General features: G+C 45.9%; 1 protein-coding gene across 4 annotated transcripts in view; it reads right to left on the bottom strand.

The window, feature by feature from the left end:
- DDHD2 (DDHD domain containing 2) overlaps window positions 1–22,484 on the bottom strand; it is an 896,553-nt gene that overhangs the window by 125,558 nt on the left and 748,511 nt on the right. For all 4 annotated transcript variants that reach the window (XM_078666383.1, XM_078666384.1, XM_078666381.1 and 1 more), the window contains exon 17: window positions 3,119–3,219. In XM_078666383.1, the coding sequence (XP_078522509.1) occupies window positions 3,138–3,219 (82 nt within the window). In that variant the 3' untranslated portion in view covers window positions 3,119–3,137. The remainder of the gene's footprint in view (window positions 1–3,118; window positions 3,220–22,484) is intronic.

Raw genomic sequence — 22,484 nt, forward strand, 5'->3', positions numbered from 1 at the left:
GGCCACCACCCGTGTGGCAATTGTAACAGCTGTCATCTTACCAGGAAGAGCCAGACTCTTACCTTTACTAATGGTACTAGCTGGGAACAACGTACATTTACCAACTGCAACAGCAAGAATGTAGTGTACTTAATCACATGTCCCTGCAAAAAGGAGTATGTGGGAATGACAAAGAGACAAGTTAAGATAAGGATTAACGAGCACAAAAGCAACATTAGATGCAAGAAGTCAACCACGAAAATGTCAGCCCACTTCCTGGAACATCAACATTGTGTCAATGAGTTACAGTGGACAGTGATCGAGCAGCTACCCTCAGAGACAGGGCTATTGGAAAAAGAGCAACGGTGGATATTCCGCCTCGGGACCGACACCTCAGGGCTCAATGACTCAATTCCGTGGAGCCAACTACGCTGAACACCTAAATACCATCTTATGATCTGTATACAGGGTGTGATGAATGAACAGGGCACACCCAATGAAACTTGGCATAACCTTACTGTTTACATATCTCCCTAAGACATTACTGAAATCCTGTTTCCTTTTCTGTTAACCAGAAACTCTGCCAATATTCCAATATGTTTAGAGCCAACTACGCTGAACATCTGAATGCCGTCTGATGATAGGTGTATACGGTGTGGTTTATTAACTGAACACACCAAATAAGACTTGGCATAACTTTATTGTTTACCTCTCCCTTTAACATTGATGGGATCCGGTCTTTTCCTGTTAGCCATAATACACTTCTCATAGTATTAGCGCTATATTTATCCTATGCGCTTTTCCCCTCTCCTTCACACTCGCATTAACTAGTGCTCGATTATTAATTGTTATCATTTTTGGAACCAGAGTCGGTAAAAGCTATCGCCTCTCAGTACTGCCCATGCGCGCCATCCTAGTACCAAACCTAAACGCATGCGCGTGACGATTTTAGTTCACGCATGCGCAGCTCTACCTACGCTACTTCCTTACGCAGGCGCAGACCCTTACAGCACCGCACCCCGCCGATCGCGCAACACCGGATCCGGTGGGGTAACTATTGCCGAATTTGGGCATACTTCCGAGGATCAATAACCAATCTTCCTCCACTAATTACCGAGCCAAGAGTATAAATAGAAAATCGCTAATCCAACCGCTCACTTCACCGGAGCAGCGTTGAGGGGAAGGCAGGCGAATAAACCATGCAGTAACCGTGAGTGGGGTCACACGAATTAGGATGCGCTTTGTGCATCCGTTACCTTGTACTTTCTGCTGATCTCTCCTATATACAACCTAAAACCTACCCTTGAATATCCTTTAGGTTGCTTTACTGGGCAGTGAGGGAGGATCCCCCCAATACCACGCATAGGCTCATGAGGTTATCGGACTTTGAAAAATAAGTAAGCCTTCATTTTAATCACTCTCTCTCTCTCTTTATCCATACCAGGGAGACAACAATTTAGATGTATGTCTGTGTTTTTGTCTGTATGTCCTTTTAAATGTCTTTTTTACAGGGTCCCAGAACCCCATTTTTGGTTCTGTCATTTACCCTCATTGACTAGGAAAGTATTTTCTTCCCTAAGTTCCTGGACATCCGACTATTATGTTTATTATGTCTTTTTTCCACAGGTTCTCTACAACGCCAATTGGGCGCAACTGAACTTACCTATACATAAACACTGTTAGGTACATTACACATTTATTTTTGTATGTAACACTTTAACATTTCATGTGAGTAAGGTGAGGATAACGTGCATATCCTCGTCCTGAAGAAGGAGTCCCTGCGCTCCGAAACATGTTGACACTTTGAAGTGGTTGATATACCCTAGTACGTATATTATCAACCTCACTCTGCACCTTTTTAATAATACCAGCCGAGGACATAATAAATAATTGTTTTCCTACGTGCCAGGTATTTTTTAACTCACTTTTTTCACCTCACCTCACTCACATTCTCTCCCTAAAACACACACCCTCACATAGTTCACTACTAAGTGCTCCTACGTAGCCGTCAGTCGTAGCACGCCGCATCCCGTAGAGGGATGCGAAGGCCCCGATGATGAAGCATGACACCAAGGGGCCTGTTGGTGTGTGAGGGGCATTTAAACAACACTGTGTGTTCCCCATCACTTTAGGGACCACTGCCACCTTCTGATTGGATTCTACTTTGTTTAATCATATTGCCAAGTGAGACTGAATCCACTTGCTCTCTCTCTCCCCCCTCTGGTTATATTCAAAATCTTTTTTAATATGAACCATTCCCCCGACCCACTACTTTTGTGAGGTACTGCTTTGGGATCTATGTTAAAGTTGAGGAATCTGCAGTTAGAAGTATCTTTCAGAAGAGCAAGTTACTCACCTTCTGTAGCGTTCTTTCTGGTAGATACTCTAACTGCTGATTCCTCACTGCCTTCCTTCCTCCCTATTCTCTGGACTGGCCTCTATTCCTATCTACAAAGATCCCAATCTGGAAATCTACACACAGATATTGACCGATTATTGCTGGGCTCCGCGTTTGAGGCAGTGGACAGAGGAAAAAAAGAAACTGACATCCGCACGCAGGGGTGGCGCCTGTTTGAGGCTCCATTTGTCACTTCCGTGGTGGAATGAAGTTGGTGCAGAGCCACAAAACGCCACCTTCTAGGGAGCAGGAGCAATGCTGTTAAAATATTCAGGATCCAGTCTGGAACCTCAGGTATTGTAAAGGTGAGGAATCTGCAGTTAGAGTATCCACCAAAAAGATTGTTACTGAAGGCAAGTAACTTGTTTGTTTCACTGGTACACCAGCTAAAAAAATTAAAAGGCTCAGCCAGCTCTTTTGAAAGTGTGCCAAGGGACATTAATTGAGATGCTAACTGTGACAAAAGTCAAATCGAAGCTGGCAACATATACAATAGTGATTAATACTGAATGGGGACTGAGACTATATAAACATTAAGGGGTAATATAAAAAGGATACCATCAGAAAAAGCTATATTTTTAGCAAGTCAAAATATTACAGACCTACAATAAGTCAAGTTTTAAATTTACCACCCAAAGCACATTTTAAACCTTCTTTACTGTAACATTATAAACAAAACGCTCAGTAAGACTGTAAAACCTAAATGGAACATAATATCAATGCAAGAAATAGGAGTCCCACCATAGAAGCTGGTTATGTCTTATTGCAGAGTCTGATCCAGGGTGATTCCCATCGACTGGTAAATCTCCTTCAGAATGAGCAGTGCAGTATCCTCCGATTCCCTGTCATGAACGAAAAAATGTAATGGCTATAAGAGAATGCTAAATCCACAGTTTTTTAAAATCAGACTTCACTCTACCTGCCCACTCACTCTTAAGCAATTCTCCGATAACTGGTATCTTTTGAAAAACATTCTCCCAGGTTAAAGAAGCTCCTTGTAAGCAGCTGAGTAAAGAGATTAAGGTGCTTTCTGGCACACATCCAGGTGAGTGATCAGACCTTCAGGTTCTAAATGGTTTTTTAAAATCATTTTTTTTTACATTTTGCACATTATTAATAAAACAAAGTCAGAGCAGTGCTCATGTAGCAAGTGGGAGAAGAAAGAAAAGCGAGTGTCAATAGCACGATGCACAATACCCAAAAGTAACAGGAAAAACAAAGATGTAAGTTATGGCGGGTATTTCCAACCCTGAGTCACTTAAGGTTCTACATTTTAAGGGATAAGTAACACATCCTCGCTAGAAAAGCAAATTTCTTTAACACAATAGAATGCATTATCAAATAGACTGAATCAAAGAACAAGTTACTTACCTTCGGTAACAATATATCTGTAAGAAAGATAGGTTAGTTATATATGATCCTCATGCCCAGCCAACCCTCCTGCTCAGGGTTCGAGTCCGGCCCCCGTCTGTTCCTGATATTTTGCCTCTGTTCCGGTTCTGGTTTCATTTTATTCTTTATTCATTCTCCCTGACTGCCACTGTAATTTTTTTCCGACCTCTGTTCCTGCTATTTTGCCTCTGTTCCGGTTTCATTTAATTATTTATTATTTCTCCCTGACTGCCACTGTAATTCTCTCCTTTGGTGTTCCCACTCTGCTCCCCCCCATATTTTTCCCGCCGGTATCGCGCTATCCCTGAGCCCTCCCCTCCCGCCTCCCAGCTCATTCTCCCTCCCCTTCAAATGGGGGAAGCGCCTAAGGCAAGCCCATCTGCGCCAGTCCGCGCCCAGCGGCAGAACCTCTGGCCCCCGCGACCGCCACAGCGCCCGTCTCCGCTACGACTCCAGCACCCTCCACCCACTCAACACCAGAAGAGCACGCACCTGCTACCTGGACGCCCCGAAGCGCATCCAAGGGCCCTTCTCCTACCAGAATTGCAGCTTGACCAGCATCCGGCCCAACAACCCATCGACCAGGAAAGAACCCAACCACCTCAGCTGCATCCTTCTCAACACCCGCTCCGCCCGCAAACACGCCATCGAACTCTGGGACCTACTGGACTCAACCTCTCCAGACGTCGCCTTACTGACAGAGACCTGGCTGAACCCCTCCTCGGCACCCGACATCGCCATAGCCATTCCGGACGGCTACAGGATCACCCGCAGGGACCGCACCAACGGAATAGGAGGAGGAATTGCCATCGTCCACAGGAACACTCTGAGTCTCGACCTACACCGACGACACCCTCAGCACCGCCGAACTCCTGCACTTCCAGATCCACACCGACCCCAACACCACCTTCAGAGGAACCCTCATCTACAGACCCCTGGACCCCGACCACAGTTCAGCGACTCAATCGCCGACTTTGTCAGTACACACACCCTCGCCTCCACAGACTACATTCTCCTCGGGGACCTGAACTTCCACCTCTAGAATAACAACGACACCAACTCCACCACCCTGATCGCCAACCTCGGACTCAGACAACTCGTCACAACACCCTCCCACTCTGCCGGCCACATGCTTGACCCCATCTTCTCCACAAGCTCCGACATCACCTTCAGCCATACCACCGAACTCCACTGGACCAAACATTGCTGCATCCACTTCACCGTCCGGACACCCACCACGCACCACCGCGCCCAACAGATGCCCCGCCGCTGTTGGAGCAAAGTCACCGAAGGCCAGCTAACCACCACCCTCGACCGGAGCCCACCCACCGACACAGCCGCACGCAACCTCAGACAGTGGATCGACGACTGCGCCAACACCCTCGCCCGCTCAAGAAACCCTCCATAAGCCACACCAGCAATAAAGTCAGCTGGATCACTGAAGACCTCTAGGCCTTCAAGCAAACCTGCCGAAAACTAGAGAAGATCTGGCTCCGTGAACTAACATTGGACAGCTACGCAGCCCACAAGAACGCCACCCGCAGACACCATCACCTCATTAGAGCCGCCAAAGGGGCCTCCTTCAAAGATCGCCTAGACCACAACGCACACAACAGCAAAGAGCTCTTCAGCATCATGAAGGAACTCTCCAACACCAACACCAACGACATCCCACCTTCGCAAGACCTGTGCGACTCGCTCGCCACCTTCTTCCATTGCAAGATTGCAGACATCCACGACAGCTTCAACGCCACATCCGCCCTGACTACCACGGAGACACCCGCCCCCATGACCACCAACCGCCTGCTCTCCTGGACCAACATCAACGACTACGACACCATCAAGATCATGAACACCATCCACTCCGGATCTCTGTCAGACCCTTGCCCACCCCACATCTTCAACAAAGCCAGCACCGCCATCGCACCCCACCTCCGGAAAGCCATCAACATCTCCTTGGAGACAGCAACCTTCCCGGAGAGCTGGAAGCACCCTGAGATCAACGCCTTACTCAAGAAACCCAAGGCGGACCCCAAGGACCTCAAGAACTTCCGGCCCATCTCACTGCTCCCGTTCCCGGCGAAGGTCATCGAGAAGACCGTCAACAAACAACTAACCCGCTACCTTGAGGAGAACAACATCCTGGACCCGTACGGGTTCCACAGCAACCACAGCACCGAAACTGCCCTCATCGCCACCACCGATGACATCAGAACCCTGCTAGACAACGAAGAAACCGTGGCCCTCATCCTCCTGGACCTGTCAGCCGCCTTTCGACACAGTCTGCCACCGCACACTACGAACATGCCTCCACGACGCCGGGATCCAAGAGAAGGCCCTGGACTGGACTACCTCCTTCCTCTCCGGCAGAACACAGAGCGTCCACCTCCCCCCCTTCTGCTCCAAAGCCACCAAGATCATCTGCGGCGTACCCCAGCTCATCCTTCAGCCCTACGCTGTTCAACATCTAAATGGCATCGCTCGCTCACGTCGCCCGACTACATGACCTCAACATCATCTCCTACGCCGACGACACCCAACTGATCCTCCCTCACCAAGGACACCCACACCGCCAAAACCAACCTCCATGAAGGAATGAAGGCCGTCACCGAATGGATGAGGAACAGCCGACTGAAGCTGAACTCGGACAAGACGGAGGTCCTCATCCTCGGACCCACCCATTCGGCCTGGGATGACTCCTGGTGGCCGACCGCACTGGGAACAGCTCCAACACCCACCAACCACCCACGCAACCTAGGGATCATCCTCGACTCCACCCTCTCCATGACTAAGCAGGTCAACGCCGTCTCTTCCTCCTGCTTCAACACCCCCTGCAAGATCTACAAGTGGACCCCCACTGAAACGAGAAGAACGGTCACCCAGGCCCTCGTCAGCAGCAGGTTGGACTACGGAAACGCACACTACGCAGGGGCCTCGGCAAAACTCCTGAAAGGCTTCAACGCATCCAGAACGCCTTTGCACGCCTGATCCTCGACATCCCTCGCCGCAGCCACATCACACCCCACCTGAGAGACCTGCAATGGCTCCCCGTCAGCAAGAGGATAACCTTCAAGCTCCTCACCCACGCACACAAGGCACTCTACAAGACCGGACCAGCGTACCTCAACGGACGACTCAGCTTCTACACCCCCATCCGCCAGCTACGCTCCGTCAACCTCGCCCTCGCCACAGTCCCCCGCATCCGAAGAGCAACCTCCGGTGGCAGATTGTTCTCCCACCTCACGGCAAAGACCTGGAACACCCTTCCCATTCACCTACGGCAGACCCAAGACCTGCTGACCTTCAGCAGACTCCTCAAGACCTGGCTTTTTTCGAGCAGTAGTAGCATCCCCCCCCCCCACGCCTTGAGACACTCACAGGTAAGTAGTGCGCTTTTCAAATGCTATGATTGATTGATTGATTCCTTACCTTAGAATTACCCCGATGTGTCAGACTAGATCCTGAAAGTTTTTGCGTCAACAGTACCTCTGCGCGTCAGAAGGTGGCGTTGGTTGACTTCGTGTCCGTCGTTGGCGTTCTGGTCGCCGGGATGACTTCGCGGTAGCTACTTAGACGCTGCCCTCATGCGCTGACGTCAGTTCTGTACGCGGCTTTCAGCGCCAGAGATGCAGAGCCATGCAAGACACTGACCACTGGTGCACAAAACTATGGCCCTGAAAGGATGGCCCTAACCCTAGAAATCAGTTTGCAGAATGGGGAAGATGGGTGGGGCGTTAAGGAATCTATAACTAACCTATGTTTCTTACAGATATATCGTTACCGAAGGTAAGTAACTTGTTCATCTGAAAGAAGCAGTTAGTTATAGATTCCTTACCTTAGAATAGATACCGGAGGTGGGTCTGCAAACCGAGTTCACACCAGAAAGTCCTGGAGAACAGAACGGCCAAAGAAGTTGTCTCTCCGGACTTGGCTGTCCAGGCAATGCCCACGTAGCTGTCTGACAGATGTCAATTAGAGGGACTACTCGTCCCAAAGCAGTAGTGGCTGCCGTCGCCCTAGTGGAGTGGGCATGCTGGAAGGCTCATTTTTTGCTAAAGAATAACAGGCTTTAATACACAAAACGACACATCTGGAGATGGTCCGCTTGTGTTCGGCCCGACCTTTCTTGGCGCCCACGTACCCAACAAAGAGCTGGTCATCCACCCGAAAATGTTTGGTGCGATCCAGATAGAAGGAAAGCGCCCGTTTTGGGTCCAGACGGTGGAGCCTCTTCCTAAGGATGCGGAGGCGGAAAGAAGGTGGGCAAAGTGATGGTTTGCCCAATATGAAAGAAGGTGACCACCTTGGCAAGAAAGGATGGACGAGTTCGTAGAACAACCTTGTCCGGATGTACAGCCAGAAAAGGAGGTTTAGATGAAAGAGCCTGGAGCTCACTCACTCTTCTGGCAGATGCAATGGCTACCAGGAATGCAGTCTTAAGAGTTAAGAGTCTGAGAGGACAGTCGTGCGCACATCAAATAGGTCAAGACCAAATTCAAGTCCCACAGAGGCATTATGAAGGGGATAGGAGGAAACGGATGAGTAATGCCTTTTAAGAAAAGATGTACAACCTGGGACTTGAAGAGAGAAGGTTGATCAGGAAGAAAAGAGGAACAAGAGAACCTCAGAAAGAGGGGCAGAAAGGGGATCCACAGCCTTTGCTGTGCAACATGCCACAAACTTATTCCATCTGCAGGCGTATACCGTGTTAGTGGAGGGGCGCCTGGCTTCCAAGATTACATCACAGACTTCAGGAGGCAAGTCAAATGACGTCAACTGCCACCACTCAATCTCCACGCAAGGAGGTGGAGGCTGGACAGGTTCAGGTGTAGGATCGTCCCCTGCTGCTGCGACAGAAGATCCTCCTGAAAAGGCAGTCGGATCGGAGGATCGATGGCCATGTTGAGCAGCTCGGGACACCAGACTCTTCCTGCCCAGTCCGGAGCCACAAGAATGACTTGGGCCCGGTCGCGCTTGATCTTCTTCAGCATTCTGGGCAGAAGTGGTAAAGGCGAAAAGATGTATAGAAGACCGCAACTCCACTTGTGACGAAAAGCGTCACCTAGCGAGTACCGCCTTGGAAATTCCAACGCACAGAATTGCTGACATTGCGCGTTTTCGTCCATGGCGAATAAATCTAAGCAAGGCTCTCCCCACTGATGAAAGAGACCTTGCACCACCTCCGAGTGAAGACTCTATTTGTGATCCATCACGTACCAGCGTTCGTCTGCCCTGCCATTCAGTGAACCTGTCAGGTGTTGAACCAACTGGGATATGCCCTGATGTTCCAGCCATGTCCAGAGGCGCAGGGCCTCCTGACCTCGGGTCCACGACCCCACCCCGCCTTGTTTGTTGCAGTACCACATGGGGCTGATTTTGTCTGTGAAAACATGCACTATCCTTCCCCGACAGAGGGAAGGAATGCCTTCAGTGCAAGATGGATCGCCCAAAGCTCCAGAAGGTTGATGTGGAGCCCGGACTCCGCCGGAGTCCAGAGGCCTCTGATTTCCGCCTCTCCCATGTGACTGCCCCTTCACAGAAGGGATGCGTCTGTCACCACTTGTAGTTCTGGTTGGGGAAGGGAGAGGTATCTGCCCTTGACCCAATCCTGGTTCGTGAACCACCACTGCAATTGCCGGGCCTTGCCATCCGAGATCTGGACGTAATCGGACAGATTCCCCTGATGCTGTGCCCACTGGAACTTCAGGTCCCACTGCAGAGCCCGCATATGTCACCTGGTATGATCGACTAGCAGGATGCATGAGGCCCTGCAGACTCAGGTTCATCCTGACTGAAACCCGGGATAGAGGCTGAAAGATCGGAATCATAGCCCGAATATCCCGGACTCGCTGTTCGGGAGGATAAACCCGAAACTGCGTTGTGTCCAGAACCGCTCCGATGAAAAGGAGCTTCTGAGAGGGAATCAGGTGTGACTTCGGCGTGTTGATGGAGAACCCCAGCATATGCAGGAGGTCGGCCGTAGTCTGGAGGTGGGATACGACTGGCTGTGATGAGCCCACCTCCAACAACCAGTCGTCGCGATAGGGGGAAGACTGGAACCCTTGCTCTGTGCAGATGAGCTGCAACCACCGCCATCACTTTTGTGAACACCCAAGGGGTGCTGGTAAGGCCAAAGGGGAGCATGGTAAACTGAAAGTGCACGTGGCCTACCGTGAACCGTAGGTAATGCCGGTGGGCCAGCGGGCCAGCAGGATGGGGATGTGAACATTTGCACTGCTCTCCAAGCAAGGCAAAGGCCAAACTTCTTTGTCTGTTCCTCAGAGTCTTTTATGGCAAGTTAAAGCATATCTTACAGTGCCTTGAATTGTGATACGGTTGCAAGAATCTAGTAGAAAGGGCATGCTTGTCATCTCTATATAGCTTCCTCTTCTCACATTTTCTTTTTAGATCTTTTGAAGTGAGAATACTTCGATGACATCTCAGCAATTCCTGTCATGCTGATGACCGTAAAAGTTAAGAAACAATGTTCTGTCAAAATTTCTTTCAAAAGAATAAGAATTCTAAAGAAACTGGAGCAAAGCTCTTGCAAGTTCCTTTCAAACTGAGGTGAATAAACTGGAGCAAAGCTCTTAAAAGTTCCCTTCAAACGGAGGTGGAAATCTGGCAGTTGTAGCTTCTTAGGGAAAGAGATAGGGCGATTGTGCCTCCGATGGGCCAGAATAAGTCAGTGCAATGGTTTTGCAACCTACACAACTTATTTGCAAAGCTGATGGAAGAGCAAATGGAATGGAACAGTCTAGCAACCTGCTGCACCTGCCAGTCTTCTTTCAGAAACAAAGTTTAATGATCAAGAAGTATAGGATGTCTTAGTTGCAGAATCAGATAGTGAAATTCATCTGGGGTAAAATTAAGCAGAGAGTTCACCAAATGTTGCTGAAGTGTGTGAGGCTTGGCTGGGTTGTTTGATACATGAAATGATTGCCAGCTGACCTACCCTGTCCCAAATCCATCGGTGGCCCTGCTAAAAATCTCGGAGTCTGGTTTAACAATAACCTTAAATATGAGGATCATATAAAAAGACTCACTGGGACCTGCTTTTCCACACTTAAAACTTTACACAGGTTCTTTCCTCTTCTCCCGAGAGCGGCCAAAGAGACCGTCATCCGTGCCCTGATACTATCCAGATTAGATTACGCAAATGGCCTTTTTTGCGGCCTTCCTGCTTATCTGATCCATCGTCTCCAGGTTATACAAAATGCCGCTGTACGGCTTTTGTTTAACATTCCAAAAAGTTCAAGTGTTCGTCAACCCCTCCGCACCCTACACTGGCTCCAGGTTGCTCACAGGATTTTATTTAAAATCCTGGTTCTTGCCTTCCGAGCTGTCCATCAAGCTGGTCCGGTTTACTTAAGGAAAAGATTTTCCTTATATGTCCCCAACCGCCCCCTCAGGTCAGCTAATTTACACCAAATGAATGTTCCAAAATTCAAATACAGCAGGCTTGGCGGCCAATCCATCTCAGTCAGAGCGGCGAGAGCTTGGAACACCCTACCACAACAGTTAAGAACAGCTCCTTCCATTACTCTGTTCAAGAAAGGACTGAAGACCTATCTTTTTAACATCAATGTATAGGGTCTCCCTCCACTTTTTATTCTCCCTCTCCGCGCCAGGATACTATTTTTTTAGTAACAGAGCGCGCTATAAAAGCCTATAATAATAATAATAATAAAGTGGTGTCATACTGGCAGAAATTAACATCTACAAACATAAGAAGGCAGATGTATACATCAGTGCAATTCCACCAATGCATGCTCTCTCATCCTTGATGAGGACCAACGTCATCATATTCAAGAAAGTTACTAAATTAGCTATTGAATCCTGGGAGCAAGTAATTTTAATGGGTCAGTCCACTTTTCTTTCTCCACTGATATCAGTGCACAGAATCCAAGAGTTTGATTCTTCTCTTAGTAGTCTAAACAGAAAGGATATTTCAAACTTATTGCGCAGTGGTGAGGTAGTGCCCTTTCCACAATGCTTTTTGGTTACCAAAGTATGAGATATATGCAAGTTACACAATGGTACTTCTTCCACTCAAAAAGAAACCTACATCAAGACCGCCAACCACGTTTACTCTTTTACTCAATATGCTATTAAAAGCCACAGTTGGCTGATAGGAAGAGCAGAATTAAGAGCCAGGAAGAGAGGTAATGGATCACCAATGAGAAAATATACAGTTCTGGAACTCTGGATTGTCCAAATAATTACAATTAAAAGTAGTCTTATATAACAATGAATGCAGACATTAAGCGGTTCTTTGCTACATACATTACATTAAAGAGGGGGAAGCCAAGCTATATATGGGAGAGGCTATTGTAAGAAAGATTCCATCATGCATACCCAATTGAGCTGCTTGCTCCCAATGTCCTTCTTGATGAGATTTATGATATAATCAAGGTTTGAGTAGAGGCGATCTGTCTCAGAGTACAGAGGGAGCACCACTAAATACCAATGTATGTGTGTTATATATTTTTCTTGCATATTTGGTGCCTTAATACCAAAAGCTGCTTTTTGCTGATAAGCAATTCATCACCTCTAACTCCGAAAAGGCTCTGGTGTCAAACTCAACATTGTGATTGGTAAAGGTCTGAGTGATTCTGACCTACATAAAATTTACCTACGAAATGATTAATGGATTTGTGACTTTTTCTTTATGTAAGGTATGCTTTATTATTGAGTAACTAGGACTAGAATTCCCTTTGAGCGGCCTTGTCTGTATTTTGCAACATAACCCGTTTATCAGCCCGGCATCGTTGATTTTTAGATTCTCTCCACCAATTGTTATTTGAAAATAAGTTTTAAAATATTACTATTTCATTATCAGCGATCTCATAAAATTAGCATGTAGTTAAATCCTACCAAATCGTGATATTTTACTCTACAACAGAATACCCATGATATTTCGATCATGCAGAGGAACAACACTGCAATGCAGAAGCTCAGGTTTTGGGGGATCTGGTGACATCAAATAGTTGTAAACCCTCTATGGCAGTAATGAGATTGTGTGGTCTGGGGTCAATGCAGTTTATTCTACTGCAGGCATTTTTGGAGGTAATGAACTAAAATTTAACAAACTATAATAGTTCTTGGGGAGATACTGTGGAGTGTTTGGTATCCTTAATTGGGGACACGTGAACATATCCAAATGTTATGCTTTGCTAATAGCAAATGTGAGAGGGCGATGACAATGTTTGCATTAGAACAAATACAAATGATGCACAGGACCATGATAACGGCCAGGCTACTCTCATCCAATATTTAACTCAGTCTGGGTTATATTAACACAGCTCTATTTTGCAGACATATTGTTTTATTATGACTTGTGTATTAAATGTAAAGTGGCAGGGTACTGGATCCATATGATGATTAGTAGCTCCACATTTACCCCTTTCAGGTAAGGGCATCTGTAGAGTATCAGAAGGTATTGGTACTACATTAGTGCAATCCATGTATTTGTTTATACTGGGGCAACCCTAGATATGGAGTACCTAAGGGATAGAAATGAAGGTTTGTCTCTGTGACTGGCTCTGTAGCAAGAAACCTCATAATAAAATACTGGAGCCTCTCAGAATCCATTACATTTATTGTGTGGTGGGAGTGAAATTAAGCATAAGCAAGTGAGAGACACACACTGATAGAGAATGGAAAAAGCTAGAGTCTTGCTACATCCTCACCCATGATACCAAAGAAGCAGCAGTAGGTTTAAATATGAACAAAGAATTGCACTCACGTTTAAAAGTATTACCTCCTTTGGGGGAGGGGGTTATTTTATATTTGCTGATTTAGCCGATTAATAAAATGGGATGTAAGTTTCCCTTTTTTTTAATGAATTGACTTTAATTAGATGTTCTGTTTCCTGTTCCTAGATGAACAGCTGAGAAACAATGTGAGGCTACCGCAGTCAAAGCCCACTGAGGCAAGATAGAGAAATCAAATGTGTTTTGATCTTGTGACTGAAGAAATTGAGACTTTTAGGTTTATGTGTTTGAATATATGAGAATTACATTTTTATTCTAACATATGAGATATTGTATTTGTTGCCAAATGTTGAAGTTGATTTATAGATGAGAATCATTTGTGGATTACTATTAGTAGAACCATTGGTAAGGAATTCATTAGTAGGGTTCCCCAAATCTGGCCCGCTGGGGCATGATTGAGATGACAGATATGCTGTACATAGGAGATACTAAGTACAGAAATGATTTGGCGGATTTTGTACAATCAGTGATTTTTTATAATTTGCTACATTGATCGATTATTTGTATTAAGGAAACATGCAAATTAGAATCAACTTGTAATCTAATTATGATAGTGAATGGAATTTTGAATTAACAGTCTTCAAAATAGAGCTTGTAAATGGGAAATCTGTTGTTTATGTAATGATGCACAACGTCTGATTTTAAATTCACGGAAAAAAAATGTCCTCTTTCAAACGTAAAAAAAGCTGGTTACAGTCACAATGCGTTGTTGTATGCACCAAGACTGTAATAAAGATCATTGAACATGACTCCTTTTACATTTATGGAGAGTTTCTGGTGTTTATCAGCGTTGACTGTGGTCATGCCTGTCCCCTAGCACTGCCAGCATTAAGGTGCTTGGCGGCAAATGCAACGGATTTCAGGAAATAAATAAATATATATCTCCCCCACACCAAAAAACACATGCTGCAGCACAGTTTCAAAACACCATCAGTTTTATTCCTGAATCAGCAGTGGCAGAGCGCTCTTTACCTAACGTGTTTCAGCTCTACAATAAGCCTTGGTCGCAGGTGAGCGACTTTTACACAATCAGGTAATTGCGTAATATATATCAAGGCTATCACATGACTAGTAGTTCACAGTCCCACACATCCCAAAATGCACTGGAACTAGTCCACCATTCCGTTGAACTGCAGTGAAAGTTTCGAAAATGAAGCATAAATTGCGTTCACACACTAGTTGTTATTCTCAGTTCATTTGTGCAGTGCATTATTGAATAGTTTTTTCAACTCACGTTAAGTAAAGAGTGCCTTGACACTGCTGATTCAAGGAATAAAATGCATGGTGTTATAAAAGTGAGCTTCAGCATTTTTCTGGTGTATGATGTTTCTTGACCGGGGCTCCCAGCTTGTTGCTTTTGTATGTATGTATGTGTATATATATATATATGTATGTATGTATATATATATATATATTACCTACTGGCGGTCACCAGTAGGTAGTTATAGTTAGGACCTATTTTCCATAGGAAATCCGCAACATTCTATTTGGAATAACTTTGGCGCCGGTTGACGAATCTTCGCAAAATTTTCAAACTTGGTGCGGGGCTCCTGAAAGTCTTGGGGTGATTCGTAAAGCGGGGGGCGAGAAAAAAGGGGCTTTCCAAAACGTGTTTTCCCCATGCAATTTCCCATAGGACCTTCAGCCGCAGCTACAGCCCAAACTGCTGAACGGAATTACACCAAATTTGGCAAAGAGGTAGTCCTTAGTTCAGAGTCGTGCCTTTTGCTTAAATGGTGTGAATCTGTTCAGTAGTTCCTGAGTAAATTACATTTAAAAGTACATATATATCTATGGCCAAGCAGGATCCACGCACCCTGCCGTGCACGAGCTGTATTCTAATTGGCTGTCAACACTCCAAATCAGGAAGTGTTGGCAGCCATCTTGTGTCTCGGTAGAACCGAGGCACAAGAAACCTAATAAACAAATGCGAAAAAAGCGAAAAGGGGGCAGGCAGAAACACTCTGCCCCCCTAGGCCTGCTCAGGGGGTCCCACAAGGACCCCCAAGGACCAAAAAAAAAGTATTTGTTGTAAAATAAATCGGCGAAATCCACGCAGGATGCGTGGATTCTGCCGATAAAAAAAAAAAACGAAGCTCGGCTCCCACGCTTCTATGATAATTTGCCCCCGGGGGGCCAAATCCCGGGGGCATGTTTGTAAAAGAAAAAACTGTGGGGGGGCCCAATCCCCCCCCACACTGCCCCAGGCAAATGCACATATAATTGCGGGGGGCACACGGCCCCCCGCAGCCCCAGGGACCGCCACCCCCCGGGGCTTAAAAGTATACTTTTGGGCCCCCCGGGGACCGCCACCCATCGGGGCTCTAAATATGTAAATTGGGGGGTCCGTGACAGACCCCCAGCCCCGGGCTTTGGAAGAGGTGGGAGGGGGGGCCGCGCGGCCCCCCTCCTGGAGCCCTCGAGGGCCCTGGGGACAGCCATCCCCCAGGGCCGGCTCCTGCAGTGTCCCGGGGTGTCCACCACCGGGACACTGTAGTTTGCTATGGCAGGGCCCTGTGGCGCGTTTTAAGTTGGGGAAAAACATTTCACTTCAATCCTGAGGGACCATGGGGGCCAAGTAGCCCACCAGGTGCTTCCCGGAAGCCTCACTGTGTTGCGTTGCAGAGAGGTAGTGCAGGCCGTGTCCCTTTTTACATGTTTCTGCTACGCAGCTCTGTGGCGCTTACTGGATGTACTACGAATTCCGATTTACTCACCTGTTATCAGGAGAGACCTCAGATTAGCATCTTTGAGCCCAGTACTGATCCTGAAAAGTAATTCTAACAATACTTACCAGTAACTTGATTTTCCTTCCATAGGAATCAATTGTCTGGTTTTCACCAGAAAAGTTACCGAGTGTCTATTTTCACAAACTACAAATATTCCTAAAAAAATCGCCTGTATGACTTAAACGCATTCTTACAACTTTTACAGCAGATGCACCAGTGCTGGATCCAGGATCTACCACTGAGTAAGAAAAAGTAACAATAACACTACTTACCTGCTAAGTGAATTTCCTTCCATAGGCTAACATTGACTGGTTTCACTTGGAAATTCTTCTAAGTGTGGAGTTTTGGAACTTTTAAATATTCACCTAAAATCAGCCAAACAACGAAATCCGATTTACTCATCTGTTATCAGGAGATAACCATGTGCTGCATATTATAGCCCAGCACTGACCCTGAAGAGTAATTCTAACCATACTTACCAGTAACTTGTATTTCCTTCCATAGGAATCCATTGTCTGGTTTTCACCAGAAAAGTTTCTATTTTCACAAACTACAAATATTCCTTAAAAATCACCTGTATGACTTAAACACATTCTTTCAACTGTTTACAGGAGATGCACCAGTGCTGGATCACCACTGAGTAAGAAAAAGTAACGATAACACTACTTATTTGCTAAGTGAATTTCCTCCCATAGGATAACATTGGTGATTCTATGTGAAAAAGTTTCTAAGTGTAAACTTTTAAAATACAATAATATTAATTAAAAATCACTACTGTAACCAAAACGCTTTTACTCAACTGTTTACAGGAGATGTCCCAGGACTGAATCTAGGATCCAGTCCTGTGGTTAGAAAAGTAATCCAAAAAGTAACTAATTGCATTTAACAAGAAATTCCCATTCAGCTCAATGTTGCATTGTGTTTGAAATTGTGTTGCCCATTGCAACAACTGTAACTACTGTACTTAAAAGTCTATTGCCTATTTGCAAAGTATTTAAACTAAAGTAATGCATTCTGAGAAAGTATATTTTGTAATGTAATGTATAATGTATAATGTAATGTAATTATAATGTCATTTAAAAGTAAAATATCTCAAAATAAATAGTTTAAAAAATGTAGCAAATCAGTATAAAAAAAAATATAACAATTAATACATTTAAAAATTGTCATTTACAAAACCTTCGAAATTCACTGAAAAAACCATAGGTTTCAGACATGTTATAGTTAGGAATTAGCAATTAAAAACCCTTAGAAATTCACTGAAAAAAACCATAGGTTTCAGACATGTTATAGTTAGGAATCAGCATTTAAAAAACCTTAGAAATTCACTGAAAAAACCATAGGTTTTGGGGGGGTTCCAGTTAGCTGGACATTTCACTCGTACAAAACCATTGAAATTCCTCCATTATAGTTAGTTGTACTAACTATAACTCGCGCGCCCGCAATCCACGGCTGATGAGGTCACATATTACATCATTCATGACATGGGCATGAGGCATGGGAACAATTGTAAGAAGCTAGTCTCAACAAAGACCCTATACGTATCTGGAAAACTGTCAATTCAACTTTTTTCCAAAGCTCCCATAATAGCAGCATTGGTGCCACAATTATGCCCAACGCATGGGTTCAACATTTCTCTAGCTTATACAGTAATGAGGTTGGGCACAATTGCACTTTAAAACATGGAGACAAGCAAATAGGTTCAGTGTTTCTAGAGCTGGCACCTCGGACTTTTAAGGAAGTTAAAAAAGCCCTAAATCAAACTATAAAGAATAAGGCATTTGGCCCAGATGGCATCCCCGCTGACCAATCCTGTCCTTTGGCTCCCAGTGTCGACTAATATTTTAAGCTGTATAGCTTCCCAGGACCCTCCAAGATCATGGGCCACTGTGATCATAGTACCCATCTTTAAAAAAGGGGACAGGTCTGACCCGTGGTGCTACCACCCAATTTTGTTAATTGATTGCACATGTAAATTGATGGGCAGGGTCATTTTAGATCGCCTGGAAACTTAGGCAACAGATAGTGGGAAGTTCTCAAATATACAGTATGGCTTCAGGAGGGGCCTGGGAACTGCTGAGCAGTGTCTCAACCTCCACCTGGTCATAAGCAAGTACACAATAGTCAAGAATGGTTCCCTCTATTTGGTTTTTATGGACCATACATCAGCATTTGAATGGGTGGAGAGATGGAAAAAAATGCTGGATCTGGGCATAGACACGTCTTTAGTTCATTTCTTAGCACAGATGCACCAGGATGTGACTGGGAGGGTCAGGTATGGGGCGGAGGGTGGATTCACCCTGCCCATCAAAATGAACCATGTGGTACATCATGGGTGCGTGCTTGCCCCATTTTTATTCTGTTTTTACATTAATTTATTTATTTATTTATTTATTTTTTTTGAAATAGCAAAGAGATATTTATTAAACCTCGTGAGGTGGAACTACATTCACACAACACCCTTCGGTAGTGTATGAAGTAGCACAAGGAGTAGAAGAACCATGGGTCTTTTATACCCACACAGGGGCTCAAATGAAGGCGGTACAAGCACACATAGGAGATTTACATACATAAATGGTCATACAGAAATGCACAGTCAACAAAGTAGGAGGAGCTAACAGTTGCTGACTTTAGTAGAAACATCCTGACAGTAACAGACCTAAACAGGTGCATGGCAGCTACAAACTTCTCTGCGCATGTGCAGAGTAGCAGAGGCTATGTATAGCCAGTTCTTTTAGCAAGGCACAAGGGCAAACGACAGAGAAGAAGGAAAGAGCACATGGCGAGCAAATGGCAGACAAAATGGGTGGCGGAAACAAGATGGCTTCAGCTAAATGCTAACATCGATCTCTGCCAAATGTCCACACGTTTGCGATGCGTTTTTCCTGTTGGGGAACGCGTATTGTGGGTTCGGGACGCTGTTTGCGTGCTCGGGGGAAATATCTCGTGAACATGCCCATGCGGTCGCAAATGCGCGTTGCCATCTTGTTTTTCACTTGTCCCACCCATTCGCGATGCGTATTTCCTGTTCCAGAACGCGTATTGCGTGTTCCCGCCCATTTGCGATGCGTATTTCCTGTCCGCGAACACGTTTTGTGTGTTCATGATAGTTTTTGTGTGCTCGGGGGGGGGGGGGGGGGGGGGCGGGGGGGTGTAAATCAAGCGAACTTGCCCATGCAGTCGCAACGGGCGCGGCCATGTTGTTTTTCACTTTTTTGATTTGGTTCTGGGCCTGCTTTTCGATTTTTTTGTTTAAATATCCTTTATTAGAAACACAGGAGAAGTAAAACATGAATTTTACAACATATATAGCATTACATCTCTGGGATGTCTGTCATGTTTACGGGGCATATCACCCAATGCAGTGGTTCTCCGCTTCATATTTCACAGCTATTTTTCCCCATCACAAATGTTCCAGGTCATGTTAGCGCTAAAGAGGATATAACATTCCGAAATAAACAGTGAGGGAAGGAGGGAAGGAGAGGGAACAGAGGACTAAGGGGGGGATTGGGAAGGGTTGGTTAAGGTCATCGGATGTAAGGCTGCTACACTTGCAGCTAGTCGAGGGTGTGTCAACGTGGGGGGGTCGTGTGGGTGTCGTTCACAATGGACTAAGGGAGCGAGCATGGCTTTTGGGGGGGGCAATGTGTCTGTTGTGGTAGGTGTGCTGAGTGAGGGGTGTGCTGGGGGGAGCATCATCAAGTCTGTCCGCACGGTGTATCAGCAGGGGGTGTGCCGGTGGCACTATCCAGGTGGTCGGCCTCTGCAGGGTTCCGTGTTAGACGGTATTCCTTATGAAAGGAGTTGAGCATTACATCCCATAACACCGCTATCGGAAACTGTCGTAGGCCTGCTGTTTCCTCGTTATGGAGGGTGGTGCTTTCCGCTTTCGCTCAGGTGTCTAGTGATGTGTGCCAGTGTTCCGGTAGTGGTGGGGTGGTTCGTTTCCAGTGTCTCGTGATCAATCTTTTTGCCGTGAGTAGGCCAAGGTCCCAGAAACGAGAGGGGACTTTATTCAATGAAGTCCGCTGATAGAGGCCCAGTATGCATGCCTCCCACGTGTGCGGTATCGCCATGGCTGTGCATTTGTCTAGTGTCATCAGTACCGCCCCCCAGTATGTCCGAATCTGTGGGCACTGCCACAGCATGTGTAGCAGGTCTGCCCCTTCCAGTGCACATCTTGGGCAGCTGGCTGCAGCACCCGGGAAGTATTGGTTAATTTTATTGGGTGAGAGGTACGCTCTATGCAGTATGTAGAACTGAATCAGTTTGAAGCGTGCGTTGCGGGGAACGTGTCTGGGGCCTAGCAGTATCGTTTTCCACTCCTTATCTGTCCAGTTCCTCCCCCTGTCAGTTGCCCATTTGTCACGGAGCGGTTGCAACGAGTGCTGCGTATGTGACAACAGCGCTTGATGAAGCCAGTGCACCACGTGTGTACCGTTTCCCATGACATGGAGGCTCTGAATCAATTGGTGTGTTGGTACTTCTGCAGTGATGCTGCCCCACCGCTTAGTGTATGCTAAAAGTAAGGAGGTGTGCTGTAAAAACTGTCCTGGTGGGAGACCTGTGTCAGCAGCTAGTGTCGCGAACTGTATCAGGACGCCGTCGGCGTACAGGTCTGCCATAGTGTCTACTCCAGTTCGCGTCCAGTGTTCCAGTGCTGTTTCCGTGACTATGGAGGCAGTCGTGGGGGTGCCCAATAGTGGGAGAGCCGGGGCATATGGTTTAGTCAGTCTCGTAAGTCGCAGGCTTCTGACATAACATCGTACCGCTACACCTACATGTAGTTGAGCTGATTTCCTCGGGTGTGTCAGGGGGTGGAATAGGGTATGGATTTGTGTGGAGGATAGCACATCTGTAGTCGTGGCCATGTCCTCCAGGCGGTTTCCCGCGAGCCAGGCAGTGACCCATTGTAGCTGGGCTGCCAGATAAGTACTGTTTTTACATTAATGACTTGGAAAGTTATATGAACCAAGGGCATGTTGATGTTCCCAAGATAGGCACCAGAAATCTGCCAGCGTTACTCCACGCCGATGATTGTGTGTTGATGTCTAGAACCGGTGTGGGCCTGCAAATGCTTGTCACTAGATTTAACGATTTTATGTCTGATTTGGGTCCTAAGACCAATACGGCCAAGTCTTTTACCATGGTGGTAAGCAAATCCCCCCCACACCCTTTTAAAATCATGTTTTATCAATAATGAAAGGTTGTCTTATGTTCCAACTTTTTCATACTTGGGTATCCCCGTTGACCAGAATGGTACTTGGCATCATTTAGTTAAAACTAGGGTTAGTAGTTTCAACCAAAATTGTGAGGCATTCAATAAGTAACATCTATAAGGCTGGCTCGTACTCTGTAATTTTGTATGGGGCTGGAGTGTGGGGCTTTTGTAACCCGACTCACCTCAAGGCTGTGGAGAATAATTTCCTTAGACGATTACTAACAGTCCCAAGTAGCCTCCCAATTATTTTTTGTCATAATGAACTTGGTCTGATTCCTTTAACTCACTGTATACATATTGCTCCAACTTTGCTATGGCACTCAGTATGGGAAAAAGATGATCAGCCCTCAAATCGTGCAATACTACTGGACTGCTTCAGCCTTGATCATATGCAGAAGATACCATGGTTTAATTACATAAAAAGGCAGCTGGAAACAGTGGGGATGGTGGATTGTTTTTATAACCCTGAAAGAATTGCCAAGGATTCAAAACACAGTTGAAAGGGGATCTTTTATCTTTCTTTAAGAAAACCAGTCCGCGTCTGGAGATTGGGAAAAAGAGAGTTCTCGAATATTTGCCTTTAGTACGTTCCCCATGTGTAGAGCCATATCTCTCCTTTTTTTTTGGTCATTTGAAAATGTTTTACCTTATTAGATTTATGTTCAGCATTGCATAATTCTAGGTCTCTTATCCTCGTACGTCTATTGTGATGCTGAACTTTAACCATGCCTGTGTGACTCTAAATCAACTCAGAATATGTTGCACTTTTTGCTCTTCTGTCAACTCTACACTAAACCAAGGAGGGATTTTTTCCATATCAAGACTTTTTAAATATCAGGAAGTGTAGGCCGGCCTTGTATCATCTCCAACTTTTGGACGACAAATATACATGTTTATTGGTGTATAGATATATTTCTACAGCAGTCCATTTATGGAACTTAGTTGGGAAATGATCTTACTTATTTGCTATAATGTCCGGTCACATGTTC

Source organism: Lissotriton helveticus, chromosome 11, assembly GCF_964261635.1.
Source record: "Lissotriton helveticus chromosome 11, aLisHel1.1, whole genome shotgun sequence".
NCBI lineage: Eukaryota > Metazoa > Chordata > Amphibia > Caudata > Salamandridae > Lissotriton > Lissotriton helveticus.